The sequence below is a fragment of the Engraulis encrasicolus genome, chromosome 10 (assembly GCF_034702125.1).
Source record: "Engraulis encrasicolus isolate BLACKSEA-1 chromosome 10, IST_EnEncr_1.0, whole genome shotgun sequence".
Taxonomy (NCBI): Eukaryota; Metazoa; Chordata; class Actinopteri; order Clupeiformes; family Engraulidae; genus Engraulis; species Engraulis encrasicolus.
The window spans coordinates 43115335-43139916 of NC_085866.1; the positions used below are offsets into that span (position 1 = coordinate 43115335).

The 24582-nt window shown below is 47.3% G+C and overlaps 1 protein-coding gene across 3 annotated transcripts in view; it reads left to right on the forward strand.

Annotated features, from left to right (window-relative positions):
- Window positions 1–19153, forward strand: part of epha2b (eph receptor A2 b) — a 33423-nt gene extending 14270 nt beyond the window's left edge. Inside the window, exons 4-17 of one of the 3 annotated variants that reach the window (XM_063208961.1) lie at window positions 3651–3806; window positions 4167–4502; window positions 5693–5808; window positions 6677–6860; window positions 7577–7673; window positions 9165–9214; window positions 9341–9466; window positions 12106–12291; window positions 12910–12974; window positions 13399–13608; window positions 14082–14231; window positions 14769–14962; window positions 15944–16099; window positions 18093–19153. In XM_063208961.1, coding sequence (XP_063065031.1) covers window positions 3651–3806; window positions 4167–4502; window positions 5693–5808; window positions 6677–6860; window positions 7577–7673; window positions 9165–9214; window positions 9341–9466; window positions 12106–12291; window positions 12910–12974; window positions 13399–13608; window positions 14082–14231; window positions 14769–14962; window positions 15944–16099; window positions 18093–18201 — 2135 coding nt within the window. In that variant the 3' untranslated portion in view covers window positions 18202–19153. The remainder of the gene's footprint in view (window positions 1–3650; window positions 3807–4166; window positions 4503–5692; window positions 5809–6676; window positions 6861–7576; window positions 7674–9164; window positions 9215–9340; window positions 9467–12105; window positions 12292–12909; window positions 12975–13398; window positions 13609–14081; window positions 14232–14768; window positions 14963–15943; window positions 16100–18092) is intronic. The other 2 variants (XM_063208962.1, XM_063208963.1) reach the window with 2 other exon arrangements.
- The last annotated feature ends 5429 nt before the right edge of the window (window positions 19154–24582 follow it).

The following is a 24582-nucleotide window of genomic DNA, read 5'->3' on the forward strand; positions in this document are numbered from 1 at the left end:
GTGTGTGTGTGTCTGTCTGTGTGTGTGTGTGTGTGTGTGTGTTTGCACTTGTGTGGCCCTGCACATGTTTGTTTTTCTCATTCATTCATAGAAATTAGGAGGCCAGTACAAGGTGATCAGCTCAACCCGTCACAAATTGATTAGCCCTCTTTGTATTGTTTGATTTTCCTCCTCTTTTGCTTCCTTTTGTTCTTTCTGTGCCGAGAGAGAGAGGCCTCGCGTAGCACGCTAGCTAACACTGTGGCATGTGGCATCCCCACCCAACCCTCTGCTGCCTGCAACAAGTGTTGGCGTTCGGCTGAATTAAGGAGCCTTGTGCCTGTGTGCGCCTGTTGTTCCGCCCGGAGGAGGGGAGTGAATAGAATCCCCTCGCCTTGAATGCGAGATGGGGATGGACCTTCACATGTGGCTGAGAAGGAGGAGGAGAAGAGGGAGGAGGGGGAACCTTAAAAGAATCTCAGAGTGGTGGTTGGTTGTGGAGAGTGTGAGGGGTAGTCGGGTGTGGAGGAGGTTGTAGGAGGGGGGTTGGGGATTACTTTTGGTGGCAGCGGTGGGTGGGGTCTGCGTGGGCATATGAATTGAGGCTCACTCACAGCAGCTGTTAAGTCCCCTTGGAAGTGAATGGAACAATTCTCTCTCCCTCTCCCTCTCCCTCTCTCTCTCTCTTTCTCTCTCTGTCTTTCTTTCTCTCCCTCTCTCTGTCTCTCTCTCTCTGGCTGTCCCTCTGTCTCCGACTTCTCCTTTCTCCTGGGGCCTCAGCAGCAGCAGCAGCAGTCATTATAACCCCCCCACAGCACCATCACACCGATCCCCCCCACTGTCTCCACTCCCCAAGACCCTGTGTCTGACGCCCTGGCTCCCCTCGTGTCCGCATAGGTCGCGTTAATGAGTTGCAGTAAAAAAAATGTAGCCGGCCGCAACAGCTGGCAGAGAATAGGGTGACCCGGGCACGACTTGAAAGGGGAAGGAATGAGCAGCGCGCGGGCCTGGGTCTGCGCCTGGGCCTGGGTCGGCACTGTTTCTCTCGGACTTCACTCCACAGTCCAAATTCTTTTCATGCTAAGTCCCCCCTTCATGCTTTTGAAATCGGAGCGTGCGTGTTTCTCATATACTTTCGAGGTAATGTATACCTCGGCGCTGCCTCGCTCCTCTCCTCTCCTCTCATCCTTTCTTTTTTTTCTCTTTCTTTCGTTCGTTCGTTCTTTTTTTTGCTGTGAGTGCCGCAACCATAAACAGGGGGGCCTCCCTTTAAAACAAAAGCCGCTCTCAGGGGGCTGGGACTCCTCTACTCTATAATCAAGTTGTGTTGGCAAAATATCCTGTTAGGGCAGCCCGACCTGTGGAAAGAAAGAAAGAGAAGAAGAAGAAAAAAGAGTGACCCCCTTTCATCCAGTTATTCTTCTCTTCCTGTCCGCATTAGAAGCGTGACTGTGTGTGTTTGCACTTCTCTCAATTTCCCCCCTCCTCTACCCGTTCTCAGAATGCCCTGTGGTGGTTTAGATTAGTTTGCGGGAGTTTTAAAAAAAGGTATCTCTTGTGACTATTGTCCCACGATGCATATACATGTTCTGACTTTTCCCTCCTCTTCTGGCTGTCGGCACTGAAACCACTGATGATTCCTCACATACTTTGCACGAATCATTGCCAGTCACTCCAACTCTGCCCCTGGCATATCTCTCCCTAGAGAAACACACACACACACACACACACACACACACACACACACACACACACACACACACACACACACACACACACACACACACACACACACACACACACACACACACACACACACACACACACACACACACACACACTTGTAGACGTTTTTATCTCACTGTTTGATCGCCACCATCATCACCATCAAACCTCCCACACCCAAACCCCCCTGCCCGCTGCCTCCACCTCCTCCGACAATCTCTCACACACACATTAATTCTCCCTCTGATTCATCAAAGGGTATGCCGGGCCCGGGTTCACCTTACTCTTCCGGCCGCCTTGATCAAGTTTCACGCTTGATCTGGCGATCATAAAGCACATTAATGAGGCCTAGCTGATAGCAGATCGGGAGACTCCTTCACTCCACTCACTCACTCACTCACTCACTCACTCACTCACTCACTCACTCACTCACTCACTCACTCACTCACTCACTCACTCACTCACTCACTCACTCACTCACTCACTCACTCACTCACTCACTCACTCACTCACTCACTCACTCACTCACTGGGGGAGGTGGTGGGTCTCTCTGGTGAAGGAAGTAGGGGGAGGGGATGCATGCATGTGTTTGTGTGTGTGTGTGTGTGTGTGTGTGTGTGTGTGTGTGTGTGTGGTTGGTGGCGATTGTGTGTGTGAGGTGGTTGGTGGTGATTGGTGTTTGGTAGATGGAAGTGGACGAAGGAAGGACATGACCAACGTGGACTGGAATGTCTCTGGACAGATCCAGTGGAATCCTTTTCGTATTAGACATTGAAGTAGAAGTTCTGTATTGTCACAAATACAGTACAAGAAAAGGGAGTACATGCATGCATGGAGTTGCATCTCGCTGTAGTAGATAGATAGATAGATAGATAGATAGATAGATAGATAGATAGATAGATAGATAGATAGATAGATAGATAGGATATTTAATGTCCTCGCTGAAAATTGTTCTGTGCCATTTTCAGTGCAGTGCGTTTGATACAGTTGTCATTTGACCTTTGCAATTGACAACCAACAACTTCTACTTGTATTATTTTCCCCTCTCTCCCTCCGAGGCATAATCCCTGTTCATCTTCTTTTTGAATGACTAACTGTCCGATGGGTTTCATAATTTGTATATCCTGGAGCTGTGGGCACTTATCAGGAATCCCCGATATGTAGTGCCCATTTGAATGAGACCATTTTTGGCATGGCTGTGCAGGTCCAATTACTTCCTTACACTTTCTTATGTCCGCCTACACCTGGGGCACGCTTATTGTTCTCTTTAAAACCTGTTAGGTCTTTTTGGTCGCTGCTATTTTTTTCTTTCGCTGAATTGCATTAAATTGTCGTGTTTTTCTCGGCTCTATAGTGTTGTTCAGCGCTGCTGACTTGTTCAACTGGAATGTGGGATGACGGGTCTTGTTTGCAGAGAGGAGGTAGAGATGGTTGAGCGGAAGAGTAAGAGAGAAGTACACATTAGCGTCTTCTGTTTCTTTCTCTTTTTTTTTCTTCCTCCCTGCTTTGTGGACCTTGAGCACTCACTCCCTTGTCCACGGGGGAGGGAAAGAAGACAGGCACTTCAAAAGGAGTTGCTTTAGTCAGCCTCAAACATTTGTTATGAACCTGACACACGCCTTCAAAGCCCCACAAAAATCCTCTGTCGTATGTTTCTGTTTCCTCCTTTCTCGCCCTCTGTTCCTCGTCCAAATCCCATGTGTGTGGTCTCCGACTGACTCTCTCTCTCTGTCTCTCGCTCTCTCTCTCTCTCTGATTCTGACTCTCTCTCGCTCTCTCTCTGATTCTGACTCTCTCTCGCTCTCTCTCCCTCTCTCTCTCTCTCGTTCTCTTGCTCTCTCGCTCTCTCTCTCTCTCTCTCTCTCTCTCTCTCTCTCTCTCTCTCTCTCTCTCTCTCTCTCTCTCTCTCTCTCTCTCTCTCTCTCTCTCTCTCTCTCTCTTCACAGCTTGTCCGCCGGGCTTCTTCAAAGCTGACGTGTCCAGTGAGTTCTGCCATCCGTGTCCGGCGAACACCCTGCCGTCCAAGGCGGGGGCGGTGCAGTGCCCATGCAAGGAGGGTTACTACCGCGCCCCTACTGACCTCCCTGGCCAGGCCTGCTCAGGTGAGAAGTACAAATGACACAAAAAAATTCAGTTCGTCGGACTTGTGTTTTCAATTTTTCATGTTTCAATCGAGGGGATGGGCCCTGCTGTGGCCAAACGGTAGGGCACTCTTCTGCCATGCGTCCAACCCGGGTTCGATTCCTGGCCCAGGTCATTTGCCGACCCCTCCCCGTCTCTCTCCCCATTCGCTTCCTGTCCACCTCTCACACTGCCCTATCATCAATAAAGTTGTAAAAAAGACAAAAAAGGGGTGAAGATGAAGGGGTTAGTCATAAGGCAGCCAACTGTCCAGCGTTTCACATTGGCCAGCCTTTCACTTGCAATAGAATTCATACAAGTATTCATTGTTGCCGGAACAGGTCTGCCCTCTGAACCCGTGGACCTGGTCGCCACGACGATCCAAAACACAGTCGGCAAGGTGAGGTTGTCATGGAGGTCCCCGGAGGACACAGGTGGCCGGGCGGACCTCACCTACCACGTGACGTGCGAGCGCTGGGAGGGCTCGGTGCCCGTGCCGTGCGAGGACCGCATCCGGTACGAGCCCGGCAGCGTGGACCTGAAGGAGAGCAGCGTGGAGGTGAGCCAGCTGGAGGCCCATGTCAACTACAGCTTCAGCGTGGAGGCCCGCAGCGGAGTCTCCGCCTTCAGCAGCCAACAGGCCCTCAGCTCAACCAACGTCATCCTAGAGTTTGAATGTAAGTCATAGATGCTGTTTACACGCATGTGGATATCTTTTTAATTCATTTTTTTTATCCGTTTATTTATAAACACGGCATGTGTGTTCATAAAAAACACACCATTGTGACAGGTGCATTTTAGCCTGCTAAGAGGGATATCTTTAAAACCTGATTTTTTAAATGGAGATTTCTAAAACTCCCATTTGCGTATAAAAACGAGTCTTTTTCAGAAATATCCATTTATGTATAATCATAATTGTTGTCATAATTACTTCAAATTTAAGCTACCAAACTAACTGTTAGCTAAGAGGCTAACGTAAATCCATCGTTATTCCTAGCACAATTGCTGTTATTTTATGTTGGAATCAAAACCCCACAGCTTGAGTTTGTATGCGAGTAGTGCTTCCTCAATGCTTCACACGATGGCTGTTTTTTTACATTAGAGCCCCATATTTCATGTCAGAACCGTATAATCAATTTTTATGGCCATCACTAGACTCCATCAATGTCATACTGGAGTTTAAATGTTGAGTATTGAATTAAATTTAATCATTTATTCATCGCAGACTCAAATACGTAGTTCATCGGAAAATATAAAAGTAAAGAACTGCGGCACAGTCAGTTATTTTTCTCACAATAGCTCAAAGGCTGTGTTTTGAGAATCGGAAACCCCACAATCAGTTTTAATGGCCAACGTTTAAGTATACAAGGAACTCTGGATGATGACTACATTTACTCATTGATATAAGTTGTCTTGTGGTATAGCGTGAATGCACGAGTCCTTCATTGGCCATCATTGTGTGAGTGAGTTTACTGGCCTATTGAGCCTATGGTATTTGTAGCCTTAATTGCCCTAAAAATGGCCGCCAGTATTTGTGTTGGGGCCTTAAAAATAGTTGAGCAAATGTTGGCATATTGTTTTGATTCAGCACAGTTTTAGCTTTCTAACCACTTCTCACAACATTTCATGTGTAAATGACTGGGATGAGCTCCATGTTCTTTTTATGCCTCTTTCAAAGAAAAATAATATCCACAGCGCAGCACATCAAAAGTGCTTTGTTTGGCCGTGGGGAGGGGTGTCGTAATGCTGTTTCTTGTCTCATGTCATGACCTCTATCGCTCCCTCCCTCGCCATTTCCCTCTCTCTCTCTCTCTCTCTCTCTCTCTCTCTCTCTCTCTCTCTCTCTCTCTCTCTCTCTCCTCCACAGATGGGGGGAAGGTGATGACCATGCAGCTGGATGATCGCAGTCCCAACAGCCTCTCCCTGTCCTGGACCGTCTCGCACAAGGCCAAGTCGCGCTTCCAGCTCTCATACCGCAAGAAGGTTGGTCCAAAAAATGAAATGCCTTTTTTCATAACGGAAAGCATTTAAGGAATAATTATCCTGTCCTGATGAGACCAACTTATTATGGAGTCCCTGAAAGTGAAATGGGGAAAGAGAAAAGCGTTCAGTAAATGTTCTTGGTGTCTACCAAAGAGACCGTCTAATGCATGCCACAAACATTTACATTTTTCTCTTTCCCCAAGTCACTTCTGGAGGCTCCAAAACATACAAATACTGACATAAAAACAGTTTATTTTAAGACTGAGTGTTGTATTTATATCTGCTAACATCCTGTACCCCATCACACTCAATCTCCAATCAAAATAATATTGCTAAATGTTTTTACTAGTTTGCACCACAAAACGTTTTCTTGAGGCGCCAGAAACCATTTACATTTTTTTTCCATCTCCATGTCACCTTAGAGGGCTCCATTACTTACAAACACCAATATACAACCAATAAAGCTGGAGTGTTGTATTTATATCTACTAAGGCCCTATATCCCATCACACTCAACCCCCTGTAAGAATGAGGTTTCAGAATGTGATTGTGTGCCACAAAACCTTCCATTGAGGCACCCATCCAGAAACCATTTACTTTTTTTCTCTTTCTGTCACCTTAAAGGGCTCCATAACTTCCAAATACCAATATAAAACCAATAAAACTTGAGAGTTTTATTTCTATCTGCCATCTGCCACACACTGATGGTGGCTTAAGGGCCAAAACACGTTTACCGTCGACATGGTAGAATATAAATGAATAGCCTAAATGGTGGTGAATGAATAATATTGACACTGAGCTTGCGAGTGCTACGTTTTCTGCTCTTAAAATTGTTTATGTCTGCTAACATCACTCTTGATTTATTTTAGAATAAAGAGGGAGAGACCTTCTCGTCGGGCAACTCCTACACGGTGCTGATGCTGGAGCAGAACTCAGTGACCATCCCCAGTCTGGACCCGGCCACCGCCTACCTCTTCAAGGTCCAGGCCCTCAACACAGACAACAGCCCCAGCAGCGACGTCATGGAGCACGAGTTCAGCACCACAACCGAGGGTAAGGATCGAGGGCAGGCGGATAGATATGTTGCCACCTTGGCGGGGTATTCCAAGAACCTGGCTCAGTAATAAACCTGGTTAAATTAATCTTGAGGTAATAGTAAATCGCCTAATAGAAGAGCCTGGATTCCTCATTTTCTTAACTAAAGGGCACATGTGGGCTATCTTTTAGCAGGATTACTTGCTCTAGCTGGATTGTAACTTCTGAGTCCAGGTTGCTCATCACTGGAGTTGGTCACTTGAGCCTGTGTTTTGGGTATTTGTTTGCCTGTGTGTGAAAAATGTCAAAACATGACGGTGGAAGGAGGAAGACGGAGGAGGGGGGAAAGGGGAGATGGTCAACCGTGATCTGTGTGTGTATGTGTGTTTGTTTACGTTTGGACGGCCATCCATGATTTGTGCCTGTGTTTGGGATGTTTGTTTGTGTGTGTGTGTGTATGTGTGGGAGGAAGGGTGAGTGATTGAGTACAAATGGGCAAGCGTGACCTCAAAAGACAGACCTCAGAGTCTGCCAAAGTGCAGTATATGTGTGACTTGGTTTTTGTGGAAGTAGTTAAATTTAGTTAAATTCCACAAAAAACATTTTTAACTTTGACCTAGGAAAAGATTCAGTTGTCTACAGCAATCATGGAGGCATAAAACAGAACATATGAAAGAAATTACAAATACAGAAAAATATCTTTAATTCTTTCTCCCTTGTGGCCTTCTCCACAGCTCCCAACCAGGGCAACACGTCTCTGATCCTGGCCACGGTGATGGGAGGAGGGGCTGTGCTTCTCATCGTAGTGGTGGTTCTACTGGTGCACAAACGGTGAGAGCAACAAGTGTTTCTCTCTTTCCCTCCCCATCGCTCCCTTTCTCTCTCTCTCGCTCTCGCTCTCGCTCTCGCTCTCTCGCTCTCGCTCTCTCGCTCTCGCTCTCTCGCTCTCGCTCTCTCTTTCTATCGGTCTCTCCCTTTCTACCTTCTCATGACAGCTTTGCTTTCAAATCTCCATCTGCCTCTCTCTCCTTTTTTCATTCCTTCTCATCTGTCTTTCTTTTTCTACCTTTCTGTTACTCTTTTTTGTCATTGTGTCACTCTCTCCCTTCTTCTCTTTTATCTCTGTTTCTTATTGTTTTTCTCTTTCTCTCTGTCTATCTCTCTTCCACACCAACACACACACGCACACACACGCACACACACACACACACACGCACACACACACACACTCGCGCACGCACCACCAGCACACAGTCACACGCTCTCATTCTTCAGACTCAACCTTTTGTCGTCCCCTCAATACTCACTTTGTCCCCTCCCTCCTCCTCCACCATCTTTAACGTCCCCCCCAGCCTCTTCCCCGTCCTCCCCTTTTTTCATGGCAAATGATCCAAAAGGACATCTCCTTGTGCATTCATCAGTGCTCCTCTCCTCAGTACACCCCCCCCCCCATCACACACACCTCCCTCCCTCCCTCCCTCCTCCTAACCACCACTGGCCTTTCTCTCTTCAATTTAGCTGCTTTTCAGTCCTCCTTGTATCTGTGTCTGTTTCTCTCCACTCGGGAGGAAAGAATCGGCCCCTCTGAAAGCTCGGCATGGCTCCTCCTCAAAGCCCCTTCCTCGCTCTTAACAAGGGCCAGGTCTGGTGGAGGAGAGGGAGGGGAGGAGAGAGGAGAGAGGAGAGAGGAGAGGGAGAGAGGAGAGGGAGAGAGGAGAGGGAGGGGAGAGAGGAGAGGAGAGGAGAGGAGAGGAGAGAGGAGAGAGGAGAGAGGAGAGGGAGAGGGAGAGGGAGAGTGGAGGGGAGGGCTGGAAGTAGGGAAGAGAGCCAGAATCAGAAGGAGCCATATTGTCCCCAGATAAGAGGCGACCGGCTCACTCTTTGAGTCTGAGATTTTTTAGTGTAGAGCCCTGTGAAGGTGACCCACCACCACCACCACGGCCAACCTCACCACCAGCACCACCACCATCGCCACCAACCATCAAGCAGCCTAATCGCCCATTCACCTCCACCTCCCACCTCTACTGACTGGGTAGGCAGGCCAGGCAGGCAGGCCTGTCTGTTGGTGATAACGCAACCTCCTGTCACCACTCTGCAAACACCCTCTCTCCCCTTTCATTCCCATAATCAAAGCGTTGGCTCTGAGGGCATCTGTGCCGGAGCAAGGAATCATTAACTGACCCATTCTCTGCATAGGAAAATGTTACCATTAAAATCCGGAACCTGACTGGGGTCATAGGTTTAAGGGCCTTTTTGTTGAAGATTAGGGCTTAATATGTAGAGTTTTTTTTTTAAATGTGTCTTATCTTTTTTATGTTGCAGGAGAATAAGGTCTCTTGCAAGGCAAGGCCCAGAAGACTACTACAGCCCAGGTAAAAAAAAAAGAAGAAAAAAAACTTAAACATTTTCAGTGTTGCGAAACATTGTCCTCCATCTTGCCCTACCGTTACACCATCTCGACTGTAACTATACTGTGTTTGTTTTCTTTGCGTATACAGAGCAACTGAAGCCGCTGAAGACGTATGTAGACCCCCACACGTACGAGGACCCTAACACAGCCGTGCACAAGTTCACCAAGGAGATCCACCCCAACCACGTGACCAAGCACAAAGTCATCGGTGTCGGTTAGTTAAACCTTTTCCCTTCAACAAGCACACACACCCTTGAAAGTTGAAACAACTTTTCCGAGGAGGGACTTTTCCCTTCCTGTCTATTTCGACATGTGAAGGCATTATTTATATGGAGTTATTCGAGCGATACAGTTTTACTGCCCGGAGTGACAGCCGAAAACACTGCTCAGATCCAAATCTCGTGTGCGTGAGATTCTTTTGCTGTTAGTGTACATGTTTGGGCGTATTTCTGGAGAGTGACAAGTCGACGTTCCCCCAAGAGAGCATTTGTTTTCCAGCACACACACACGCACAAAAAAAGACACTTCAGCCTGATCTTCAGTGTTTGCGTAACCCTCTCGGCACTCCCCCCTCCACATTACTCCTCCCTCCTGTCATGTTTGTTTTTCAAACTCTGGGGCTAATTGGACCCAAAATAAAACATCTACTGCCCTCTGTATTGAATAAACATGGAGGGACTTAATTGAAACAGTGACCAGCGAACACGAGTTTTCCTTTTGAGAAGATGTACCTCGCTTGGTCGGTGGGGCTTGACCTGTGGCCGTGCTGGATTATGGCTCTGGGATCACCTTTAGCCTCTGTCCACCCCCACAGGGTTTCCCACGGCCCGCCTCAATCCTCCGCGCCTCGCCTCGCCTGGCTCGGGCCGAGACACAGCTGATTCTCATAACTGCTGCCTGCTACTGCCACAAACACACACTGGGAGAAAGACACACAGGCACACACGTGCACAGATACAACACACTAAAATCCATGTACACACACACACACACACACACACACACACACACACACACGCACACACAACACAAACTCGCTGAACAGAACCTACACAAAACACAACTCCAACCTTCCCCACCCCCCCACCCACTTGACGGGCGAGCCCCCACCCTGGGGCAGCAGGATCTGGTTAACCTTCCTGAGTGATAACCTCTAGGTGCTCTGAGGTGGCTCTGTGTGTTTTTGCTGTACGCTCGCCTGTCTTCCTACCCTCATCCCCCACGTTGCCTACTCCCAGCCTAAATCGTGCGCAAGCCTCGTGTATCGCAAGCATCTCGTTCACAGTTTATTCAGAGCCCGTATAAAGCTTTGTAGCTGAAGGAAAAAAAATCTGAAAAAAAAACCCCTTCTGAAGCCAGAGGTGTGAGGCTTTTTTTGTTTATCGCTCCCCCCTATGCCCTCTTCCTCTGTGTGCGATGTGCAATGCTGTGATGTAGGGGAGTGTAGATTGGGAAGGTGCCTGCCTAGCGGTGGTGTAATGGCTTTTGTCTTAACTTTCACCCCATGACCCTTTATCTGCTGTGCTGTGGGGGAGGCTAGTTTGTGGAGATGTATCACGGTGGCAATGTAATGTCTTGTGAATATCACATGGTTCCCACCCTCTGCTATCCGTTTTTGGGAGTTTTGGGGAGTTGTATCGGCTTGGTGTAATGGCTTTTGTATACAGTATTTCACACCCCCATACCGCCCTCTGCTATGCTGCAGATGAGTTCAGGGAGTTTTATATCAGTGGTGTAATGCTTTTTGTCTATCTCATGGTGCTATATCTCCATGGTCTGCTGTGCTGGGAAGCTTTGTGCTTGAGGAAGTGTGCCATAGTCATGTAAATGTTATGCCCCTTTACTTCCGCTTTGGTTTAGAGGAGTTTGGGAGGTGTTTGTCTGTGTTTATGCTATAAGGGAGTTTTAGGACGGTCATCATAATGGTTTAATGTCTTTGGTGTGTTACAATGCCCTATTACATCCCCCCTTATCTTGCGGTCCAGCAGGGGAGTTTGGTGAGATGTAGAGTGATGTTTTCCCCTTTCTTCTGCGACTTTGGGGAGGTGTACTGTGGTGTTGTAATGACTTGTGAGCTGTACAGTCTATCTCACACGTCCTTCTCCTTCTCCTTCTCCTTCTCTGGTGCAGTAGGGGAGTTTGGGGGAGATGCATAACAGTGTTGCAATATGTTTTCTCTGTCTCATACCCTTTTCTCCTTCTCCGGACTGGATTGGGACAAAAAAAACAAAACGCCCAGCATTTTGGCTTATACTGACCCCTGACATATACAAGCTGTTTTAGTACTATATCCTGCTTCACTCAGTACACTGTCTGTGTTGAAGATGGACCAATAAGATGCCCCCTCTAAACTGTGGGCCAGTCCCCAAGAGAAAGCAAACAAACAAACGACAGCCCCGGCCCCTGGGGGACTGTCGGCCCATTGGGAAAAGGCCTGTTTGCCAGATTACCAGTCCAGCCCTGCCCTTTCCACTTCTGCCGTTTAATGGGGGAGTTTAGGGAGGCGTACTGTCGTGTAATTTTTGTGTGTGTATAACCCCCTCTCCGTATCCCTCACTATAGGAGAATTTGGGGAGATGTTTCACTGTGGTATAAAATCTCTTTGCCTGATTTATCATAGACTTGCAATCGGGTTTCGATTTGAAGCAACGCCGGCGAAGGTGTTTTGCGTCACTAGGAGGGCACAGCCTGGCTAATAATCTCTGTCATCCTTGGTGTGTTCTGCAGGGGAGTTTGGGGAGGTGTTTCACTTTGGTATATAATCTGTATCATCCTTGGTGTGTTGTGTAGGGGAGTTTGGGGAGGTGTTTCACTTTGGTATATAATCTGTATCCTCCTTGGTGTGTTGTGTAGGGGAGTTTGGGGAGGTGTACCGCGGCATCCTGAAGGCTCCGGGCCGTAAGGAGATCCCGGTGGCCATTAAGACGTTGAAGCCGGGCTACAGCGAGAAGCAGAGGCAGGACTTCCTGTCCGAGGCCTCCATCATGGGCCAGTTCAGCCACCAGAACATCATCCGCCTGGAAGGAGTTGTCACCAAGTGTGAGTGCCCACGCCCTTCCCCTCTCTTGCTTGCGCTCGTTCTCTTGATCTCTCTCCCTCTCTCTCATTTTCTCGATGTCTCTTTCTCTTTGTCTCTCACTCTCTCCCTCACTTCCCCTCCCTCTCTCTTTTGCTCTCTTTCTCATTCTTTTGATGTTTCTCTCTCGCTCTCGCTCTCTCTCTCGCTCGCTCTCTCTCTCTCTCTCTCTCTCTCTCTCTCTCTCTCTCTCGCTCTCGCTCTCTCTCTCTCTCTCTCTCTCTCTCTCTCTCTCTCTCTCTCTCACCCTCTTTCTCTGTGTCTGTCTCGCCCTCTCTCTTGCTCGCTCTGTGGTTCAGATCTCTCACTCACTCACTCTTAGCATCAGACATTTTTAGATTTTGTGGGAAATCCTGTAATGCTGTGGCTGGTGGTGGATGTCTTTGCTCTACGTATGAATTAAATGTCCTGAAATATTTCTGGACTGGCTGGGCCTAAATTCCTATGCTCAGGTAAAACCAAAACACATGGCAGCAGCCTACTGTTGGAAACCAGGGTTGCGTCACTCTTAGTGCGTATATATTATGCATAGTTTTTTTTTTACATTGTCCTGATATTCATGTGACCTTATTTCCTCCTAGCAGTCAAACATGCCATGATCGTGACCGAGTTTATGGAGAATGGAGCCCTGGACAAATACCTGAGGGTGAGTCACAACAACTCCACCTCTCCTCAAACTTCACCTTTGGAACCATGTCCTCTTGGAATGCTAAATCACAAAACATACATTACTACTACTACCTACAGTATATTCAATGGGGCTACCTGCTACTGTCCAGCCCTGTATTAATATTTGGACTTCAGGCTGGGCTACATCTCAAGGACTAGATCCAGGAATGACCAGAGCGAGCGAGATATATATTTATTTTTTAGGTGCACACAATGTTTTTAAACACCAGTGATGTTGCGCATCTAAATAAAATGTAGAAAAATTACATATTTGGAGTGCTCCAGCCCAACCTCATGTCATAATTCTGCAGTCTTCGACCATGATCACCACAGAGGCTTCAGCACAATCGGACATCCTTCTTCTGTATTAATGTTTGTCGTCTTTTGTCCTGATCCATCAGGATCACGATGGGGAGATGTCCTCCTTCCAGCTGGTGGGGATGCTGAGGGGGATCTCGGCCGGCATGAAGTACCTGTCAGACATGAGCTATGTGCACAGGGACCTGGCTGGCCGCAACATCCTGGTCAACTGCAACATGGAGTGCAAGGTCTCCGACTTCGGCCTGTCCCGCGTGCTGGAGGACGACCCGGAAGGCACCTACACCACAAGTGTAAGTTTCTTCTTTCAATATTTTCTGGGGCCTTTAAGCCTTTATTGCATAGGACAGTTTGAGAGGAGACGGAAACTGAATCTCTGGTACAGCAGTCTGTGCCCTAGCCGTCTGAGCAACAAAATGTCTCCAAAAATCTACTGAATTACACCCAAAACACTACAAACTCTCTGGAGGATTGTTCTTCTATTGTACTATATCTATTGTTTGTGTTTGAGTGGTGAGGATGAAGTTTAGGAGACTTTCTGCTGTTATTGTCCACTGACCTTAACGCTGACCCACTACAAGTGTTTGGGTGATGATGACAGAGAGAGTAGACCACAGTTTTATACATTTGTACAATGCGAATTACACATTGATACAATGAGAATGAAAACAACAAAAACAAGTTGACCTTTAAGAGAGAGACTTCTCCGCTCCGTCCTGTAATTGTCCTCTAACTTGACCATGACTCTGACCTTCCTAACAAACAGGGTGGCAAGATCCCGATCCGCTGGACCGCTCCCGAGGCCATCGCCTACAGGAAGTTCACCTCCGCCAGTGACGTCTGGAGCTTTGGCATCGTCATGTGGGAGGTGATGGCGTTCGGAGAGCGGCCATATTGGGATATGAGCAACCACGAGGTGAGCCACTGGAATTGTGGGTGCCCGACGCATCTGACGCAACCCAGTGTAACGTATGTAGCGTGGGTGGGCCCCCGGCTAAAAAGGGTGAAAGGGGAAGGGCAGCAAGGAACCGGTGCAATCCAGTGTTTGCTTTTCTGTGGTGTGGTGTGGTGTGGTGTGGTCGTAGATGTTCTCCCTTCCTCCTAAACATACAGTATAGTCATGCTTTTGGAAATGAAGACGTTGGAATTCCAGGGACTGGCAGTAGAGGCTAAATAAAGCTTATAAATGTTATGTTATTGACGTAGGTTTTTTTTTGTTTGATTTGGAAATGAGGATGTTGGGATTGAGGAGAATGGCAGAAGGTTCTAAATTTACCTGTATACATTTTCCATCATTTACTTTTTTGTTGGTTTTGGAAAAGTGGATATTTATAGATTAAGCCAGAAGAAGCTAACAACAGTTTTTGAACACCAAAGGCACTATTTATTTAATTAACTGTTGATGTGCATTTACTCATATAAAGAAATATTATTTCATTTTTTCTTTCCGCAGGTGATGAAGGCCATCAACGAGGCGTTCCGCCTGCCCGCCCCTATGGACTGCCCGTCGGCGGTGTACCAGCTGATGCTGCAGTGCTGGCAGCACGACCGCTCCAAGAGGCCGCGATTCCCCGACATCGTCAGCATCCTGGACAAGCTGCTCAAGAGCCCGGAGTCCCTTAAGGCCATCGCGGACTTCGACCCTCGGTAGGAACACTAACCACTCAGGAGAGTGATGGGCAAAATGGATTCACTAGTTACAATCTAGTGCTACATATTCCAAATGACCTTATTCTACCTGTCCAGTTCAACCAGGTGATAATTCAACCAGCCTATCACTGGAATTGGAAAAGTAAAACGGAGTAATTTTGAATACGTGGCACTGATTGTAATGGATTGTAACTGGATTATAATGATCCATTTTGCCCATCTCTGTTTAGGAGTAAAGTTACACAAATCCAGTTATTGTTGTACACTGCTCAGGCAGTGGTCTTGAATTCCCCCTTCTACTCTCTCCACTACATGAGGAGGAGGAGATAGTCATTTCTACCTCTGAATACAGTAGGTCCCAGTACATGTTCACATTGTATGCAATGGAAGCATTAAAACAACTGAAGAAGTACAAAATATCCTGTTGGACAGAATACCGTTAAAGTTGAGGTTTCAAATATTTGAATGTCTGATCAATGTGGGTAGCTCAGAGATTTAGAGTAACAGTAAAGTGTGGGAGAACTCACCTCTGCTTTGGAAAACAATAACACATCACCACAAACTGCAGTAAAACTTGAGGGAATGTGGGGAAAATTAAGGAGAGTTTCTTTTAACTTGTGCCTGTTGGCATGCGTATGGTATGAGGGGGAGATGTTGTGACATGTGTTTGGTGTCTAATGCGCACAAGTGATGTGCATGCGATTTCGCTAGATCTTTATCACGGCATTTGCATGCTTGTGAAAGGCAATGGGGGCGGGGGTAGGGACTGACTGTCACTGTCTCACCTGTTATCAGATGGCGGAACTGAGCAAACTGGTTTCCCCTAAAAGCGGACTTTTTGTTTCAGTGAGAATAATGGCATTCTGAAAAAAATTATTTTATCTGATTATATCTTGCTGTGTGTGCGTGCGTGTGTGTCTATGTATGCATCTGCTGGTGTGATCACTCTGACCTTTAGTGCCGTTGTGTTCTCCTCAGCGTCTCCATCCGGCTGCCCAGCACCAGTGGCTCTGACGGCTCCCCGTTCCGGTCGGTGTCCGAGTGGCTGGAGTCCATCAAGATGAGCCAGTACAGCGAGAACTTCTCCTGCGCCGGCATCGTCTCCATGGAGCAGGTGCTGCAGATGAAGAGCGAGTAAGTGTACGCACAGACAGACATGCACGCACGCACGCACGCACACACACACGCATGCATACAGTGTATCTCTACTGTTCTTGCATGCACGTAGGCACACACACAGCTGCACATGGACACTCACTGTCACAGAGTCTCAAGCACAGGTGCACAGATCTATGCACACACTTGTCCAAAGAAGAAAGACGCACTCATACACTTGCACGTACACACACTCTCCCTTCTCTCTCTCCGCTCTCTCAGGCAGTCGGGCCAGGAAGAGCTCAGGCCGTCCCATCCCAGCGTCTGCTGAGGATTTGAAAGGGCGACAGAATAAACATTCGCTCGGTCGATGAGGTAGGCCGAGGATCGTATTTTTAGGCCCCGTTTAGTATTTCGGCCCTTAATTCCGAAACGTATCGGGGCATGTTTTCCATATTTTTGTCCCCGTAAGCCAGTAATTTAATGGCCCGAATATGTGCGTCGGTTTTAGGGACGGATTACAAGTCTGGGCCGCAGACCGGCGAAGCTTTAACTGTATCTGGCAGAGGCGGTTATAATGCCATATCATAAGGTGTAATTAATATTCGGCCCTCTAACAAGGTGCTTACTCACTTTTATTGGCCCGTAAAAGGCTTGGACTGCCATGAGTCATTGTCGTTGGGACTTACGAGGAAGGGGAAAAATGGAGGAAAGAATAGGCCTTTTATTTTACCCCACACTGTCAGCCGGCCCCAACGCGCGGGTGCTGGTGGCGGTAGCAGTGGTGGCGGTTTGCGGCTTTGTTTCTTCCATTCATCCATACACCCATCCCTCCACCCATCCCTCTCTTCCTCCCTCGTTCCATCCTTGTGTCCCTCCTCCTCCCAGCTGCCCGCCGCAGCACCAGTGCAGGCCAGTCCTCCAGCACAGCACAGCGCACGGCTTCCTTGCTGTGGCCAGAAACCACCAGCTCTGCTTCGCCTTCAGGACACACAGGCACACAGGGCTGGCTATGTGGCTTTCCCTCTCTTCTGTCCTGAGGGGGAATGTACAAGAGAGGCACAGAAAGAGGGACAGAGAGGAAGAGAGGGAGAGGGAGAGGGGGTAGATGAAAAAGAGGGGATGTACCGGTACAAAAAAAACACTGGGGTTAAGTAGATGGTGTTGTGGGGGCCAAGGCTGACATTTTGGAGAGCAAAGATTTCTCATTTTTTTTTATATTTTGACAAAAAAAGAAGAGCGAGGGGGTGGCTTTTCCCATCTCTCCAGCCTGGTGGGGTGAGAGTTCAGGAGGGGACCCATGGCGAAAAGGGACACAGTGCATTCTGGGAAGAAAAAAAGAAGGCAGGGAAGGGAAGGGAAGGGAAGGCAGGGCTTGCTGCAGAATTATGACCACATCGACCCCTGGCTCGGGGCCCGTGTGCGCTTTTAGCCCTGGAAGGACCGGGTAAACTATGCACAGGGAGGGACACGGGCAGCAGAAGCGGAATAAATCCCTTTGATGTGTGTTTTTTTGTTCTATTTTTCTGTGTGTGTGTGTGTGTTTTTTTGTTTGACTTTATGGTTGTATGTTCCATCTGTTGTCATCTGGTAGTACTCTTAAAAATACCAAGCAACTCTTTACAAGCCTCCCCAGCCCACTTTCTCTTTGCCTGGCAGGCAGGCAGGGGGCGGCTGCTTCATAGCAGGGATGGAAGATCCTTGTTAAGTCATTAAGACCCTAATTAAAGATGTAATTAGGCCACTGGGTCCGTCTGAGTTCCCCCTTTTTTGCGTGCATGGCTTTGCTCAACAGCACCTCGCGTGCCCTGCTCTGTGCTGTGTTACCCGGTCTGTCAGCTTTCGGGAAATGGAGAAAATGCTCTTTGTGACCATGGTGGCTGCTGAGGTTCATTGCTTCATTGGCCCATTTACTCAACCTCTCTGTTTTCTCTCTCTCTCTCTCTCTCTCTCTCTCTCTCTCTCTCTCTCTCTCTCTGTTCTCTCTCTCTCTCTCTCTCTCTCTCTCTCTCTCTCTCTCTCTCCTCTACAGGGATATCCGGAACATAGGGGTGAGGCTTCCGGGTCACCTGAAGCGTATCGCCTACAGCATCTTGGGCCTGAAGGACCAGACCAGCACCCTGAGTGTGTTTGCAGTGTGAGGCAGACGGACTTCCGCATTTTTGCAGACCCCAACTCCGACACCGACCCCCCCCTCCCTCCTGCCTCCACCACCACTATGCCGCCTCGTAGCAGACACCCACCCCAGACTCCCACCCGCCAAGCCACCTGACCACACGCCTGCCTCCCTCACGACCGGCAGTCTGGAAGTCTGGAGCCCAGTGGCGAACCCCCGCCAGGCACTGACTAATGAAACTCTATGCGGCCGAGACAACACTCCAACCCCCCCTCCCTAATCATCCACACCACTACCATCTTGGGCTGTAGGGACAGCTGTGTGTGTTTGGGGCAGGGGATGGAGGTGGTGGTGGACGGGTGGGACGGATGGACACGCTCCTTCAGCCGATCTGCAGTGGACTTGACCTCCACACCAGGAGGTGTGAAGTGCTGCAGATGTGATGACACTTTGAGAGTCAAGGAATAACGCAGATAAAGAGTGAAACGATGGGAAAAGAAGACGAGAAAGGAAAAAAAAGCTATGTGTTGGACCATGTATATGAGATATGATATATATTTTTTTATATTCTATTTTTTTTAAAAGCATCATTTTTTTTGCTTGGTCTTAACATGCATGCTTCTTTTGGAAGAAGAGTAATCAAGTTTAGATGTTTAGGACTCTGCAGACTGTGGAGGTGAGAACTCTAGCGGGCACATGGGGATATGAAATTGGGGATTCATAGGCTGGCACTGCAGTGGCCGTAAAAATGTAGAGGGCCCCCCCTTCTTCCCCCTTCCCCCCCCAAAGAAATAAGCTTGCCAGGGACTTTTCTTAAATCCACTTCTTTTTTTGTCAGATCTTGAATCTTTTTGCCGTTATTTAAAGGGAGATGTAATGAATGGTGCAAGTGGAAATGGGATTTCGCTCGAAGCTTTGAGGTAATTCCGATTATAGAAAGTGCCTTTCGGCTCTTCTGAAAAAAAAAAAAAACGAAATTCCCTGGAGGAGCTCTAAGTTATGGCCGTGATTTTTGTACAAGCTGGCAATTTCTTGGTGAACCGTTTGTGCCTTTGTGCCAACTTGGGACATGTTTTTTTTTGGGTTGACTTGCCAGGGTATGTTGAGTGATGTCTCTACCGTGTGTGTGTGCACGCCACGTGTGTTGGTGTGTGTGTGTGCGCTGGCAGTGCTTCAGTGGCCTTACTTTGATTTTTTTTGCAGTGAAGATGCTGTGAGGCCACTTTGCCTTTTTGCCAGAGAGGTTGGCGAAGCATGGGTCAGGTGTGGGAGTGGTAGAGTGTTTGGGGCAAAGACGGAAAAAGAAAAAGCCAAACCACTCGTCCTCCTTTATTTTGTCTGCAAAACCTGTGAAGTGGCAGAGGATAGGAGGGAGAGAGAGTGCGCTTGGAGAAGAGAGAGCGAGTAGAGACGAGCAGCAAGGCGATGAGGGGAAAAAATAGCACTTAAAGAGGAGAAGGAGAGGGGAAAAAAATCACATATACACAGACACACAGAAGGCAACAATTCTAAAGCGGCCGGATGGCCATGGTGGAAATGGCAGGTTTGGTATCCTGCTATAGCCCTGTCTCTTCTAATGAAGGGGAATGGCATTTGGAAACGGAACCAAAAAGGAAAGATGAGAGAGAGAGAGAGAGAGAGAGAGAGAGAGAGAGAGAGAGAGAGAGAGAGAGAGAGAGAGAGAGAGAGAGAGAGAGAGAGAGAGGAGAGAGAGAGAGAGGAGAGAGAGAGAGAGAGAGAGAGAGAGAGGAGAGAGAGAGAGAGAGAGAGAGAGAGAGAGAGAGAGAGAGAGAGAGAGAGAAAAGAGAGGGAGGAAAGAGAAGTGGAATGGGGGAAGACACTCCAGTTGGTGCAGTAGCAGAATGCTACTGGTTCCTAATTGAGAGAAACAGAGGCCTGCAGTGACAGAGCAATGGCAATCAATGCTGGGAGAACATAAACTAACACATTGCCCGTTAGTTTAGCAGGCAAAAGGCAACCGTCTACACTTTACAAAGGCAGTTGCAGAGCAATCACAAACAGGAATTCAATGCAAGCGTGTTGCGCAAAGGCGGGCAGAGGGCCAACTGCTGGCAAGGCGCTCGAGACGATTTCAATCCTTCGTTGAGTGGCAGAGAGAGGGGGGGGGAGTAAATTGCCAGCCAACGAATGGGCTGAGTTTGATGGGCTGTTGGTTTGTCTGCTTTTACTGTACATCAGCACATAATCTACTTCTTTTGATGATATTACAGACTGTAGCAGATTATCCTCGACTAATTGATTACGGTGCTCTTGAGAATGCCAGCTGTCTTATGTTTGGATGAGAACGGCATGTGCTTCTTTATTATTATTTTTTTACCTTTTTTTTTGGTATGTGTTGACCATTCCTTCGGCCACCCCTTTTCATCACCCCAACAGAAACCATGTAATGGAGAAAAAAATGACTGAAATAATTGGAAAAAAACACACAGTCAGCAATCTATACGATATAACCCACTCCGTGACAGAATGAGTGAGTGGGCGAGCTTGAGGACACGTAGGCTGGCTGTTATCGGGTCCTCAGCCCGTCTGGAGGATGTTTCACAGGGCCGTCTATCTGGATAGCTCAGCTCCAACTCTCACCCCGCCAGCATATTTCCCCAGCTAACACATTCTCTTACATAACCATATAAAAAGTGGTATGGTCGCTTTACTGTGGATTTCTCTAGGGTCATTTGAAAAATGAAAAGAAAAAAAACATTGGCAAATGTTTGAGTTTAGAATATTTTTTTATGACTTTTTTTGTATTTCTTTTTTTTATTGTATGAATTTGTACTTTTTTCCACAGCCCTTATTTTGATTGTGTGTACTGAAGAATGGATGTTTTAGGGCTGGACCATTGATGTGTAGTGCTTTTTTTAAAACATTGGTTACTCTCACTGCGACAAAGGGAAATCTAAAACGAGTTTGTTGTTAACCCTGTCCTACCTTTTTCATCTATATTCCATGTCTGTCATGTTTTTTCCTCATTGCAAAGCGGTTCCCACATCAAGAAATTGTAAGCTTTCACAGACAATTTGGCTTTCTCAATGGAAAAAATGAAACTCTACTAGGCCAATTGTTTTGTACTTAATTTAATAGCCTATTTATTTTATTCTTTTATTTATTGTCATAGTTACACTGAGTTGGGATTTAGTTGTAATTGAAGTTCTTTTTTTCAATCACAATAAAGTCTTTGTGGCCTAAAATACTTCAATGCTGACTTTCCAATCCCTTTTTCCAGTCAAAGAAAAATAAAAAAATGTAGTTTTATTGTGAATTTAAAATTTGTAAATAATGTTCTGTGTGTGCTGTCACATATCTGAATATCTTTAATAAAGATCCTGATAATCTGTACGAAGAATGTTGTATGGATCATTTCCACAGAAAAGTAGTCAAACAAATTACCTCTAGCCCACAATGCATACTTTGTCATTCCCGACCTCATACAAAACCACTACCCTGAATAACTCAGTCGATCACGTATTTACCACTCCGTGTAATAAGTTAAACTACATGACCGTCGAGTATTATAACCAATTGTGTTGTGCGTCTGGTCTTCGTGTGCTCCGTGCTTTTAGCATGATTAGCCGGCGCTGCGTAATGACAGGCTGTTTATTTAACTTCTTAACTCGACTCCTCTGGGTAATGGCTTTCAGCATTGTGTCAAAGTCTCGGCTCTAAAACCCCCCGGATCAGTTGGAAGTGAAACATAAATACGTGCTAGCAGCAGTGGCAGCAGCAGCCGTGCTCAGCTCAGCTTCAGTGGCCCCGGGGCCCTTCCGGGGCCTACTCTGAGGGCCTTAACAGCGTAATACATTAATTAAAATAATTACTCGGGAGTGAAGGTCAACTGTATTTGAGGAAGAAAAGTCCCCCTAATGCTTATTGGAGGTCGACCCTCTGAGCACGGAGGATAACATGCACACACACACACACACATACACCCGCACAAAAGAATGGTCTTGCGGCCTGGCTTCTAGCCTTGCTCCAGCACAGCACAGCAGCCCCTCTCTGCTCCACACTGCTAAATTTTGATTGAACTCGATTTTGGGAAGGCTCCGCTTGTCTGGCGTCCATTATCAGCCCTAGCTGAGCTGCTAGCTAGCTGTGGAGTGCTGCGTGTTGCCCAACCTCTAATGCATTCTTTAGATAAGATGGGAAACGCCAGGTTGGACGGGGGAGAGAACGAAAAAAAAAGGGGGGGAATGCAAATATTTGGACGGTTGGATCTACATGGTATCACAGGCAGCACTGGGGGCCAAACACAAAGACACACTGATGAAAGTAGGCAAACAGGTAGAGGAGAAGAGGACGGAGCATGGGAATCAACATAGCCCCTGGGCCTGCAATGGCAATCGTGGCATTGTGTCTGTGTGGGCCTTAACTGTGTGCACAGGGCGTGATTGCCCTCAGCTAAAGCAACAGAGTGTTCGCCGTTTTTTTTTCGACCTTTAAACTGCATTTCCAAAATTGTTTCAAGTGCTTCATTGACCGTAGCAGGGTGATGGGCACCTCTAAATTGATTTCCCCATCCTATGGAACCAAGGTACAAGAAAGTATGGAGGAGTAGGTTGTCGCTCTGTAGTGCACAGGGCATAATTGTCCTCAGCTGAGGCAACAGGAAGTCTTCTCCTCAACCTTAAGATAGTGTTTCCAAATTCGTTTCATCACGTGGTTCAACTTCTGACTGCGTGATGGGCACTTCCAAACTACATTTCCACCCTGAACGTTCTATATGCATTTGGTGAGTTTGGAAGAGCAGGCCTTTGTCTACATTTTGAATGGGAGACATACAGTACAAATCCATTTCTAATCGGTTGAGGGAAAAGCGGTTAGTGTAGCTGTACGTTTTCTGATGTTCTTGAGTACTTAAAAGACATTTGTTACGTGTTGAGGCAAGATCCCCAGAAGTTAGAAAGTGTCAAGGTTTTCCACCCACAGCCTTTCTGGTGCGTCATGTGGCCAAGCTGGTGGCCCTTTCTCCAAAAAAATAAAGCCACAAAGTCGCCTCAGAAGAGCTTGAACTGATGATTTTGCTGTCCGATGTCTTCATATGTGGTCTCATGTCAACAAAGGGTTTGCAGCGTCTGCCTATCAATTCAAAAGTATTACCCTAGCAAGCCATTCTGTTTTTCCACGTGCACTTTGTGTTTTTTTGTGTGTGTGTGTGTGTGTGTGTGTGTGTGTGTGTGTGTGTGTGTGTGTGTGTGTGTGTGTGTGTGTGTGTGTGTGTGTGTGTGTGTGTGTGTGTGTGTGTGTGTGTGTGTGTGTGTCTGTGTCTGTGTCTGTGTCTGTGTGTGTGTGTGTGTGTGTGTGTGTGTGTGTGTGTGTGTGTGTGTGTGTGTGTGTGTGTGTGTGTGTTTGTGTGAGTGTGTACTTGCATAGATTGGTAAATGGTCCTTCTGGGGACAATGCATATGGTCCCCACAAAGTGTCTTCTCTGCAATTTTGTTGTAGCTGGTAAAAGTAAACGTACTGAAAAAATTCTTCACTGACAGGTTCTGGTGAGGAACTGTCTAAGTCTGGTCAGGGCACAGTTCAATAGTCAACGGGAGGTCCTCACAAGGATAGAAATGTGAGTCTGTGTGTGTGTGTGTGTGTGTGTGTGTGTGTGTGTGTGTGTGTGTGTGTGTGTGTGTGTGTGTGTGTGTGTGTGTGTGTGTGTGTGCGCGTGTGAGCATGTGCGTGTGCGCGCGTGTGTATGTGCGCATGTGCGCATGTGCGCGCATGTCTCTGTGTCTGTGTGTTTGAGTATGAGTGTCAGTCGATGTCTGCGTATGCACAGTATGTGTGTGTGTGTGTGTGTGTGTGCGTGTGTGTGTGTGTGTGTGTGTGCGTGTGTGTGTGTGTGTGTGTGTGTGTGTGTGTGTGTGTGTGTGTGTGTGTGTGTGTGTGTGTGTGTGTGTGTGTGTGTGTGTGTGTGTGTGTGTGCACGCTTGCGTAGGCTCGTATCCCATCTATCCTCTGTCTGAGGCCATCGTTGGCTCATGCCAAAGCCGAAGCCCTTCATGTTCTACACATGGTTTTGCTTTCTCTGTGGATTCTACTGTGTGGGGCCTGTGGCTTACGATTTTTAGGTCTTCCACTTTCTAGTGGTTTTACAAAAAACGCCTCCTTTCTGTCAAAGAAAAAAAGAGAGAGACTTGCGTTGTAAAAATAAATAAATAAATAAATAAAATAAACGAGGGAATGATCAAGCTACTGTTCATATATCACTTCGGCCTTCTTCCACTGCGGCGATTTGTTTTCCGTTGTAGTGCTCGTTCATGTGCGCACACTTACAGGCAGGCCGGGCAAGGCTCATTTTGGAATTTGCATGGCGGCTAATTTTAGAGATGGGTTTCTTGACCGAAAAAACACATCCTCCAATTTGGGTCTATATTGGTCTTCCTCCCTTTTCCTCCGG